Source organism: Alosa pseudoharengus, unplaced genomic scaffold (genome assembly GCF_046254945.1).
Source record: "Alosa pseudoharengus isolate Yale_2024_CS ecotype anadromous, Long Island Sound unplaced genomic scaffold, YU_APseudo_1.1 YU_APseudo_1.1_scf_6, whole genome shotgun sequence".
Taxonomy (NCBI): domain Eukaryota; kingdom Metazoa; phylum Chordata; class Actinopteri; order Clupeiformes; family Clupeidae; genus Alosa; species Alosa pseudoharengus.
In genome coordinates, this window is record NW_027468848.1 from 16,731,894 (window position 1) to 16,744,393 (window position 12,500).

At 45.1% G+C, this 12,500-nt stretch overlaps 2 protein-coding genes across 2 annotated transcripts in view; one reads left to right on the forward strand and one right to left on the reverse strand.

The window, feature by feature from the left end:
• The window catches only part of agtpbp1 (ATP/GTP binding carboxypeptidase 1), a 32,776-nt gene extending 23,173 nt beyond the window's left edge, over window positions 1-9,603 (reverse strand). The window contains exons 1-5 of the mRNA XM_076271213.1: window positions 9,502-9,603; window positions 8,151-8,211; window positions 6,909-7,039; window positions 628-695; window positions 187-250 (exon numbers count right to left, since the gene is read on the reverse strand). Coding sequence (XP_076127328.1) covers window positions 187-250; window positions 628-695; window positions 6,909-7,039; window positions 8,151-8,182 — 295 coding nt within the window. The 5' untranslated portion in view covers window positions 8,183-8,211; window positions 9,502-9,603. The remainder of the gene's footprint in view (window positions 1-186; window positions 251-627; window positions 696-6,908; window positions 7,040-8,150; window positions 8,212-9,501) is intronic.
• Window positions 9,604-9,815: 212 nt separating this feature from the next.
• Window positions 9,816-12,500, forward strand: part of naa35 (N-alpha-acetyltransferase 35, NatC auxiliary subunit) — a 9,409-nt gene continuing 6,724 nt past the window's right edge. Inside the window, exons 1-8 of the mRNA XM_076269462.1 lie at window positions 9,816-9,903; window positions 10,712-10,840; window positions 10,962-10,995; window positions 11,176-11,290; window positions 11,417-11,491; window positions 11,848-12,015; window positions 12,216-12,282; window positions 12,381-12,424. Coding sequence (XP_076125577.1) covers window positions 10,720-10,840; window positions 10,962-10,995; window positions 11,176-11,290; window positions 11,417-11,491; window positions 11,848-12,015; window positions 12,216-12,282; window positions 12,381-12,424 — 624 coding nt within the window. The 5' untranslated portion in view covers window positions 9,816-9,903; window positions 10,712-10,719. The remainder of the gene's footprint in view (window positions 9,904-10,711; window positions 10,841-10,961; window positions 10,996-11,175; window positions 11,291-11,416; window positions 11,492-11,847; window positions 12,016-12,215; window positions 12,283-12,380; window positions 12,425-12,500) is intronic.

Below are 12,500 nucleotides of genomic sequence, written 5' to 3' on the forward strand. Positions count from 1 at the left end.
ACACACACACACACACACACACACACACACACACACACACACACGTTAGAGGATAGATAAAGAGCCTCTGAACAACAGCACTGGTAATCATGCTATCCGACTCTATAAACCCATCAGTCACAGTTTAAATAGTGCTATAAATATCAGTCTCCCATCAGCCAAGGAGTAATCATGCAGTGCACTTACCTACACTCAGCAGTTCATTCAAGATGTTCAGGATATTCAAGATGGTCTGCAGGTCCCGTGTGTTCTACCAATCAGGAGAGATACAGTCGTGAGCGTGGCCAATGCCACAGTGAAAGATCTGTATGGTCATAGTTTCAAACAAACACTGTAGTATAAAGTGCTTAGAGATGAGCATTACACATGTATTTTGGTTTAGAGGTACTGCAGGTGTGTTTGTTTTATAGATGGGATGATATTTTTAAACCTACTCCCATAAACACTTTCAAGAGAATGTCAACATGCCCAACAGACACATTGGAATACTACTACAGAGACATACAGACATTTTTCCTGTGGCTCATTTCTGGCCCCGTGTAAGTAAGAATGCTCCATGACAGTGCAGTGCAGTGCAGCGCTGTGTTTGTGTTTGTACTGCGGAGGTTGGATCTACTGAGGACTCACCTCCAGAGAGGCCAAGATGACCTCCATTCCACCAGAGCCCTTAGTGGTCAGCTCCTTCCTGGTCTTCTCTGTACACACACACACACACACACACACACACACACACAAACACACACAAACACAAACACACACACAAGTAGGTGTTTACAAACTTGGCACATCATATTTTCACATACTGACGAAAGAATGTCTGTCTGTGTGTAAGAATATCGCAGCTGAGTTCTCCTGTGGCATTCATACTCAACCTCTGTGCCCCAGCCCCTGGTTACTTAGGGTTGTGTTACAGAACCGCAACATCAGAGCCACGTCACCTGCACCACAACCAGCGCAACACACTCTTGAGCTGCAAAACCCACACAGGACTTCCAGCCTTTGGACAGGGTTGAGCAGTATCACGAAGAAGGGTGAATCTCACCGACAAGGTCTTTCATGAGAGGAGTCGCGTGGGTGATGATTAGGATGTTTTGTGATGGCATGAGTGTTAGTCATCTTACAGAAGTTCCAAACAAACACACACATCCAAAATGAGGCCAAGGTTAGCTGACAACTTGTTGTATTTGGATAAATTGTGGAATGCTCAGGTGCAGCAAAATGAATCAATGAAAGGGCACGTCACTGAGAAGTCCCAGAATGGACAGTTCTAGAATTCAACGCTGGCATAAACACACCCAGCAACAGAGAGAAAGAGAAGACAAAGTTAGGGAGGAATACATGTAGGTGAGCTCTTTAAATAGACAGTAGGACAATGGACGCATCCATCATATCGGCAAAACTGCCGCCCCCGCCTCCCAGATAGACAGACACACACAGACCGAGACCCAGACACACACACACACACACACACACACACACACACACACACACACACACACACACACACACACACACACACACACACACACACACACACACACACACACACACACACACACACACACACACACACACACACACACACACACACACACACACACACACACACACACACACACACACACACACACACACACACACACACACACACACACACAAAACACTTGGGGCAGCTCAACAACTTGCACTTCTTGCCCCCCTCCCAATAGCCCAGCACCCCCGGCCCGCTCAGCCGTCAGCACCCCGCTGTGATGGCTAAGATCACCCTGGCAACAACACAAGGCTGTGTGTGTCCATGGGTGCATGTCTACTGCTCACACACACACCAGCACGCATTTGGGGTAGAGGCCAGATGAGCATGTCACACATGTTGATTTAAGTGCTAGTAAATTAAGCCATTGAGCAAATCAGGTTTCAGCATCCGTATTGGGAGAGCTGTCAAAACTCTCAGCACCCCATACATTTCCTCTCTGTGCCTTTTGTCTAGTTAATATTTATAGTTTATTTGTTTACGAACACACACACACACACAACACTAACTGTGTCAGCCCAAACAACAATCACCTCCAGCGTAGGCTTGCTGATCAGTAATAGTCTAAAGTGGCTCTTCAACATTTTTTTTTGATGGGTCTTTCCAATATGTGTAAGCTGATCTGTCCCGTCTGATGTCCGTTGACATCTTGAATTACTAAACTGTTGAGTAGATGACCTTTCTGTTCCACTGAGGTGTGCTGGAGTCTTTAATCTCTCGGCCAGATCAGAGCAGTCAGACCACAGACTCCCGGAGCCAGCAGGTCACTGCACCCACTCGGGCACCCGACTCCTCACCTGTTCCTGCTACTAGCCACAAAGCAGGCCCTCAGGCAGAGTCAGCGTCCAAACCTACAGCACATGTGCATCTAAACGGCTGACCACGCTGGACTTTATTGCACTAGCAAGAACTGTCTGGTTATGGTAAGGGTCCCACTTTATTTCAATAGCCTGTTTTGTCCTCATGTTATTTGCAGACACTTTTTTTGCTGAGCGTTGCAGGCAACAGAGAGGCTAAAGGTGCTACTAGTGGTTATATTAGGGTTTGAATGAGGAATTAGGTGAAGTGGGTGTAAGGGTTAGTTAGGTCTAGCTGACAATTTGATTAGTTGAAGAGTTAGGGTGTTTTGACAGGTTTATAGACTGCTTAGAATTGATGATAGTCCAGTGAGGTGTCTATCCAAATGTATTGTAAAACAGTTGTTGATGAATGTATTGTAAAATACATACTTTACTTACATCGCCTGTCTGGAGTATGTGTCTGTGATTGTATGTGTGTGTGTGTGTGTGTGTGTGTGTGTGTGTGTGTGTGTGTGTGTGTGTGTGCCCTTTCTTCTGTGCTTTACCTGGGCTGTGTGTAGACCGTCTGAAATCCTCTACTCGCCGTCTCCGATATTCCATCTCTGAGCCGAATCTCCACTCAACACACACACATACACACACACTCTCTCACTCTTACACAGATAAACTTCACTCACTGCACACACGCATAGGAAAACTGAAGCAAGAACGAGTGCAAATGTGCACGCTTACCCTTCGGTCCCTGATACATAAATGTTAAGCCCCTGATTCCCCATACCAGCAGATGCACGCAACTGCGCACACGATTGCACGCACACACGGACGCATAGTCATAAGCCCCGCCTACACACTCCAATGACACATTCTGCCAATTCTCAACACTCGCAGTATTGCGTGCGCCGGTGAGTCTAATCATAGCCAAGTTCTTCTCTGAGTGAGAGATAGATAGAAAGAGAAAGAGAGGGAGAGGGAGAGGGAGAGAGGGGATAGCACAAAGAATAAGAGGAGACAAAAGGAGACAGAAAGGAGAAAGTGCTATGGAGACAGATGCTGAGAGGGAGAGGACAGTGAAAGCTTGGTATGGGATGGTGAAAGCGAGAGAGAGGGAGGGAGGGGGAGAGGGAGAGAGAGAGAGAGAGAGAGAGAGGGAGGGAGAATGAGAGGGAAAGAGAGAGAGAGGGAAAGAGAGAGAGAGAGAGTGTAGATTCTCCTTTGCTCTTTAGGGAGCCGAGGCTACAGGATGGATATGATTACAGCCGGAGAGAGTCGCTGCCCTACAGCTGAACCCTGGTTCAGCACACTGCATAGACACGCCACAGGAACCCAACACAGGCAAGTACCCAACACCAGCTGCCCACACGATCCACACACTAACCCAACACAGGCAAGTACCCAACACCAGCTGCCCACATGATCCACACACTAACCCAACACAGGCAAGTACCCAACACAGCTGCACACACGATCCACACACTAACCCAACACAGGCAAGTACCCAACACCAGCTGCAACACACCATCCACACACTAAGCCAACCCAGGCAAGTACCCAACACCAGCTGCAACACACTATCCACATACTAACCCAACACAGTCCTTTACTAACCCAGCACAGCTGCTGACTGACACAACAATCCAAGCAACTAACCCCCTAAGACAATTCACTGAAGGCCAGAGAATACTAACCCAAAACACTCTTATAGTTATACAATAAACTAGATAAGATAAGATAAGATAAGATAAGATAAGATAATCCTTTATTGTCTCCCAAAGGAGAAATTTGGATTGTTACAGCATCAGACAGACAGTCAAGACATCAAGACAGTGAAGGAAAAAAAAACTACCAACCAACTACCAACACTGTAACCCGCTGACCTAAAAGCATATTATAATATAAAACATGTATGTCCAAATGTGTGTGTGTGTGTATATAACATAAACACATTAACCCATCCAAATCAAACACTATTACCGCAGGCTGGGTCTTAAGAGCTTTCACATCATTCTCACAGCATAAATGAGAGACCATATCCTTCATGGTAACTCCTCCATAGAAGAGAAAGGGAGGGAGAGAGAGCCCATCATGTAACCCAACCCAGCTGTGCCCCCACCCAACACATTCATATCTCCACTGAGCACGCACGCTGCAGAGTGCGTGTGCAGACACAGGAGAATCTAATCAGGGAGGTGGTGACTGATTGACAGCAGGATGCCAGTGAGGTGCGGAGTTTGTTTTTGCCTCTTTTAGTGCCAGTCAGATTATGCTGGCAAGTTGGCAGTGAAGTGAAGCTCTGAAGTTAATGGGGGTGAGGTGATTGTAGGGACACCCTGATGAAAGGGCTAAAGGAGGAGAGGTGAGAGAATGAGGTGTTGGGTCATTAGGCAATAGGGCGTCTTTGCATCTGTCACTCTCTAAATGTTTGTCGCAGGCCATTATAGACTGAAGTCCAATAATGAACCGGAAGAACATCTCCCAAACACATAAAGTGGTACCTCTCGCCCTAATGTGAGGCAGTATGTGTGTATCTTCTCTACACCTAAACAAAGCATAGATTTGATCTAGGATTTGCGCATGTATTGGTGTACCGTAATTTCCCAACTATTAGCTGCGATATATACATTGATTTTGCAAACTTTCTTCAGCTATGAGGTTTATACACGGGGGCAGTTAATATGGTATTAATATGGTTTTGTTTTTTTAACTTGCATAAAACACGGTCCTGCGGGTTATACACAATGTGGCTAATACACAGGAAATTACTGTATGTCTGACATAAGATAATATCCTTAGGTGTGTACAGTGTTCACCATATGTCTGTATGATATATGAAGTAGGGTGTGTGTGTGTAGTGTGTGTGTGTGTGTGTGTGTGTGTGTGTGTGTGTGTGTGTGTATGTGTGTGTGTGTGTGTCATGGGGATTAGCTGGTAAAAAGAGATGGATTGAGAAGGGAGATTGGGTGTCAAACTTGCCCATAGTGGTATGAAAGGAGACTGACAGCTAACACCTGCGTCTATAAGTGTGTATCTGCACCAGTGTTTCACTATGACACACTAACCCACAAACCTAAAGGACAGCACGTAGTAGCCCAGTCAGTAACACACCACTGAGACTCCCCGTTTGAGGTCAGTGCAGAATCTTTCCTTTCTGGCCGAGTGTGTGTGTGTGTGTGTGTGTGTGTGTGTGTGTGTGTGTGTGTGTGTGTGTGTGTGTGTGTGTGTGTGTGTGTGTGTGTGTGTGTGTGTGTGTGTGTGTGTGTGTGTGTGTGTGTGTGTGTGTGTGTGTGTGTGTGTGTGTGTGTGTGTGTGTGTGTGTGTGTGTGTGTGTGTGTGTGTGTGTGTGTGTGTGTGTGTGTGTGTGTGTGTGTGTGTGTGTGTGTGTGTGTGTGTGTGTGTGTGTGTGTGTGTGTGAGTGAGTGAGTGAGTGAGTGAGTGAGTGAGTGAGTGAGTGAGTGAGTGAGTGTGTGAGTGAGTGAGTGAGTGAGTGAGTGAGTGAGTGAGTGAGTGAGTGAGTGAGTGAGTGAGTGAGTGAGTGAGTGAGTGAGTGAGTGAGTGAGTGAGTGAGTGAGTGAGTGAGTGAGTGAGTGAGTGAGTGAGTGAGTGAGTGAGTGAGTGAGTGAGTGAGTGAGTGAGTGAGTGAGTGAGTGAGTGAGTGAGTGAGTGAGTGAGTGAGTGAGTGAGTGAGTGAGTGAGTGAGTGAGTGAGTGAGTGAGTGAGTGAGTGAGTGAGTGAGTGAGTGAGTGAGTGAGTGAGTGAGTGAGTGAGTGAGTGAGTGAGTGAGTGAGTGAGTGAGTGAGTGAGTGAGTGAGTGAGTGAGTGAATGAGTGTGTGTGTGTGTGTGTGTGTGTGTGTGTGTGTGTGTGTGTGTGTGTGTGTGTGTGTGTGTGTGTATGTGTCTGTGAGTGTGTGTGTGTGTGTGTGTGTGTGTGTGTGAGTGAGAGAGAGAGAGAGAGAGAGAGAGAGAGAGAGAGAGAGAGAGAGAATGTTTGTGTCAGGATGAGGATTAACTATTGCTGAAACTGAAGATCAACACATTTGTACTTTCATCATAGAGGCTAGAGGTACTATACTTCTATCCAGCGGGACCAGTGAAGCACAGATCAAAGTGTGAGATGTTAAAGGTCAGATGTAGAACAGAAGACACCTCTGTGTTTGTTCAATGCCAAAAGGGTTTCAACAGATCAAAATGTGACACACACTGCTTGTGTGTAGTGCAACAATGCATAACATTGTTTCCAATGGCTTGGATCAAATATTTGTTTGAGCCTGCCCTGCATATAGTTATCTCACCAAAGAAGCTATGTTTTCACCCGTGTCTGTTTGCTGGATGTTGTTTTGTTGTTGTTGTTTATTTGTTTGTTAGAACGTTGACGTTAGAACAGGCCAAGGAAGAGCCCAATACATTTTGGAGCCGATGGCTCAAAGGGCACTCAAAGGTTTACACTCCGAGTGCCATACTGGTTGGAAATAAATAACATTTAGGTCTATATTGTGTATATTGTATTGTATCGAACCTAACTATGCACGATGTGTGTGAATGTGTGTGAGTGTGTGACACTGCAGAGGTCATGTGCTCTTACCCTGTGTCTGGATGAGGTGCAAGATCTTGCTGGTGATCTGTCGGCTGATCTCTGCGTCTGACAGCATGGCCTCTCCGTTCATTCTTTCTAGCTGGCCCAGCAACATCAGCACCCTGGAGCTGCTGGGAACACTGCACGCACGCACGCACACACACGCACACACGCGCACACACACACACACACACACACACACACACACACACACACACACACACACACACACACACACACACACACACACACACACACACACACACACACACACACACACACACACACACACACACAATAATTAAACTAACCCTTGTGCTCCCAGTTTTCGCTGACACAAAATCAGAATGTATTGATAATAACACTTTTCGGTGTACTCAATATTACATGTAAGTGTGTGCATTTATTTGTATTTGGTCTTTGAGGCTTTCACTGAATGTCTATTCATCATGATCTTGTGCAGCCAAAGCAGTTTTAGTGTCTCCCAGCAGAGGGCAGCAGTGATCAGCTAAATTGTTTCCTTTATCTGATTTTCTGATGGGGATAGGCTCTATTATCATTTCTGAATACTAAGACCTGTCAGTGTGTGTGCACACATGATGCGGATGTGACTTTTTCCTTGGAGGTCTACGAAATGAGATGAAAGTGTGGTGTGTGTACAGTCTATGCCAGCACTGAGCTCATATCGTACATAATCTAATAACAACTAATACACATCTTGCTAAGATTAAACTTACTATCTAACTGCCTGGCTAATATGACAAAACCCTCACTGCCCTCATGTGAGAGTGTGTATGCTAGAGGGGGGGAGAGAGAGAGAGAGAGAGAGAGAGAGAGAGAGAGAGAGAGAGAGAGAGTCTGTGAGAATCTGAGGCTGACTGAAGTTCAGCAGAAATTGCTACTAAATATGGACTGGAGTATGACAACCCACTGAACTGCACTTGAAATATCCACTCTTTCCCAGAGAACACACACACACACACACACACACAGCTGCTGTTCTGGATGGGGTAACATCTAGCTCAGCCAGACAACAAATTTCTTTATTCCTACCCACCCACATAGACACAGACTTTTCATCCTTTCCCTAGAGGATGACTCAGTCATCTATGCTTGACCACCATGCTACATCTGGATGTGACATTCTTTTGTGTTGGCAAAACAAGTCAGTAAACATGTTGTGATGTGGGTTAGCAAAGTGCATATCTGCCTGGGCATGTGTTTTGTCTATGTTTATGTGTTCATACTCACCCTTTCTCCGAAGACATTTTGGGTTTATTCATATCTCCACACCAACTCGCCTGTTTGTCACCTATAGAAAAGAGATGAAATATGTGTTTTTTTATTATTATGATATTAAACTATAAATACATTTCCTCTTCTAACAAACATTAGCCCAACGAATGTGGATAGGAAAACAACAGATCATGCCAGCAGATGAGATTCTACACCTTCCTGTGAATTCAATCCCCAGCGTTACCTTCTCATTTGGACTCGCTCCCCTCTCCATCTTTACACACACACACACACACACACACACACACACACACACACACACACAGAGCCGATCACTATGGGTGGGGACACAATGATCTGTGGCTTTATCTCGTTCAGAGCCGAGGGTGCACTAGCAAAAAGACACAAGATTAATCTGATAGCTAGTAGGCGGGGAACACACATGAGCGACCGACTGTATCAGTTGGTAGCCTATTCCCTCATCGCGTATCCACAGCGGCCCCCGACAGGTCAACCACCGCAACATTGTTTTTAGCAAACCTGGGATGTAGCAGACAGGCCTTTGACGTGCCCTGACCTGAACTGTCATCACCACCTGTCAACTTGAATTTAGTTAACGCAAACCATAAACATTCCATTTAGCGATCCGATCTCACAATCAAATCTTGATGATTCTAGTTAACTACAACACACTCAAATAAGGTGATAATCTGGCACATGTCTAGCTATTGCGCTTATAGTTAACGTTATCTCCAGGTTAAGAATGAATAAGGCTAACGTCTACATACCGTGTTTCTGAAGCAACAGCCTGAAACGTGAAACACTAGAGTAACCTTACTGGTTTGAAAACCACCCAGCGAATAATCCTCGATCCCCAAGCTTAGTGACGTTAGCTGTCAAGGCTGTCAGATAACGGCTATAGTGCGCTAGCCCGACTGGCTATTTAACGCCCTTATCTGCGCCTGCTGAGACCTAGAGCGCCCAGTAGCCACAATTCAGTGTTAGCCACAGGGTGCAACCAGTCTTAAACAGATATCAGCTATTCTAACCCCACAATGCCCTTACTGGTCACGGCTTGCAGCTGCCATATGAGAATGCATTAAATCTTAATGATACTAACGTTACTACAACTGCCAGCTACCAGCTTGGTCTAACGTGACTGACTGACTCAGACTGGCTGGGACAACCAACCAATGCACCTGCTAAGACTCAAAGTAAATTAACGTTGGCTAGCCTACTCAACTCAACTAGCTATGAAGCTAGTCCACAAGCTTGCTAACTAATGGCACACTAATGATGCCCTTAAATATGAGCCGCGCTGTACCTGTTACGAGGCAAAGAAAAGAAAAAAAAAGGGTTCACAAACCTACGATGCTGAGAAACGTTGTCCCATTTGGGCGTGTCAGTCCCACATTTCTATTCGTCTTGGACGCAACGCCCGATTATTTACACTCAACCTCTGAACTGAGGTGAGACCGTGAGACAACAAACCACAGTCTGCTTTGCGCGAGACCATAGTGATGGGAAATGTAGTGCATTAAAAATAAGACGCGTCAATATGACAGGCCACTGAAGGGGTTGTGGGAAATTGTATTTTTAAGGCTTAAAATCCACTTGCACTTTACATGTTTATCCTCAAAAGAGACACCAACTCCCATAATGCATATCGGGAAATGACGATTTTTTCAGTAGCCACTGCTCCATGTCTCTTCATTAATGCAATAGCATAGCAGACACGGTTTTTTTTTCGAAGATTGCTCATTCTAAGGTATGATGCTTCCTATTTTTCAAAAGGAAAGCGAGATATTCGTAGAATACTGTATAAGGAGCATTACGCATATTACAATTATAAAAGCAGCTCCGTCTGTTTCTGAAATACGTTAGGCACTACCTCTCGGCTAGCCAGCTAATGTCAGTGGTCTGTTGCTGGCTGTGTTGCGATGAAAGGTCCTGGCTGCAACATTAACAGACCATATTCCGTTATTGACAGGGACAGCCAGTCCTATCGAAAGTGTATTGACTGGAATTGACTGGTTTGTGTGTTTATTAGGCTCTGTGTGATTTAGTTTGAACATTTGCAAACATGTCTAATTATTTAGGCTAGTATTTTGACGTTTCTTGTACTAGATGTTACCTGGCGACGTCTGTTTTTCTTAGCGAAGCAATGGAGCAGCTAATATAGTATATAATAACAATCTATAACATGGTGTTCTACATGCATGCCTGAATCTAATCAATCACTCATTTATCTGTAATGGATCAGTGGCAGTGAGTCAAGCCTAAACCGACAGCAGAGACATACTAACACGGTCGATGTGGAATACCTAACCATAAGAGCATGCTAAAGTCCAACAGTGTAGCATATGTCATCACGGATTTCATTTGTGTGACTGTAGGTGCTTGTGTGGGCTCTCACACACACGGTGTTTGCAAAGAAGCCCTTATATTGTTTGAGGCCTCATTTAAACCAATGGGATTGTCAGATAAACTTGACCTTCTCTGCCCTAGAGAGGTGATTGCACTGCAGCTGAATAGTCTCTCTCTCTCTACCTCTCTATCTCATTGTGTGTGTGCAGGCGTCTCCATGGTGATGAAGTCATCAGTGGAGGAGGATGATGCTGGCTGGAGTCTCGGAGTGCCAGAGAAGATGAGAAGCAATGCAAACTGGGTGGATATCACCCAGGATTTCAAAGCAGCCTGCAGAGGTGTGTGTGGTGTGTCTGTGTGTATATAAACATTTGCCAAGAGAGAAATACACAGTTCTGATTGTGTGATGAACATGCATCACTGTGTAAAACATACATCACATGTATTTTTCTCTTTTAGAGCTGAACCTCGGAGAGCTGCTCCATGACAAACTGTGAGTCCAGCGCTAATTAGCACAAACGCACCCATTCTGTACTATGCACATGCTCTTGCAGTTCATAACATATTATGATGTCATCATAGTGCCTCACAGTAGTGAACACCGCTCCATGCAGCTCACTGTAGTGTGTGTGTGTGTGTGTGTGTGTGTGTGTGTGTGTGTGTGTGTGTCTAGGTTTGGCCTCTTTGAGGCCATGTCCGCCATCGAGATGATGGACCCAAAGATGGATGCTGGAATGATCGGTAACCAAGTGAACCGGAAAGTGCTCAACTTTGAGCAGGCCGTGAAGGTGCATTTCTTTTTGCTTCTTTATCCACTTATCTCTCTTATAAAGAACATGTTGAGTGGCATTAGAAGGAGAATTAGGATACAGATGATGGAGTAAAGGACTTGGTTTGCTGTGTTGTGTGTGCAGGAGGGGGCCATACGTGTACGAGACTTAAGTCTGCCCGAGCTCATCGGTATCATAGACACCTGCTTCTGCTGTCTGGTAATACACACACATTTTCAGATTTTCTATTTCACTGGTTCTTAAGCCTTATAATAGGAATGCATTCCTATCAAGAAGAAAACACAAACGCACACACACATGCCATCCATGCTTATTCATGGGTTTCATCAGGTCCCTTTACACAGGTGTATTAATCAAGCACCATGCAGTCTGCATTCATAATCAAGGTGCATGATTGTATACACCTGTGGAAAGGGACCTGATGAAACCCATGAATACAAATAAGCTAACATGCACACCGTAAAGACACATAATTGACACACAAACACACCTTTGTTTTCTTGTAATGTCTGTGTAAAACTCTTCTCCTGGTCACTTCTGTCTCTCTCCCACAGATCACGTGGTTGGAGGGCCATTCTCTAGCGCAGACAGTCTTCACCTGCCTGTATGTGCACAACCCAGAGATCATCCAGGACCCTCCCCTCAAGGCCTTCTGCCTGGGCCTGCTCAAGCTGTGTGACATTGCCCGTGACAAGATCAACAAGGCTGCTGTGTTCGAGGAGGTCAGACACACACACACACACACACACGCACACACTTTTTGGCTCTAGAGCTGAATCACATCTGGCTGCTGATCTGATCTCACTTGATTTGCACCCAAAGTTTACACCTGCTTTTTTGTTAATTTGATGGATGTTCTTTCACCTTCTCAGTATGCTCACACATGCCATACAGTGTCATAATAATGATGCTGGTATTTCAGGAAGATTTCCAGGCCATGACCTATGGCTTTAAAATGGCTAACAACGTGACAGACCTGCGAGTAACAGGTGGGGTTTATGTCACAGATACACTATTGAACATTGGAATCAGTTTTCCAGATGACTTGTAATCTGAAATTTTACATTGTGTGTTTGTGTGATAACAGGCATGCTGAAGGACGTGGAGGATGACCTCCAGCGAAGAGTTAAGGTAAACAGACCTTTCAACTTTCAACCAAGTCTTGAAAAATCTTGAAAATCTTACATTTGATCTGCCCATCCGTGTC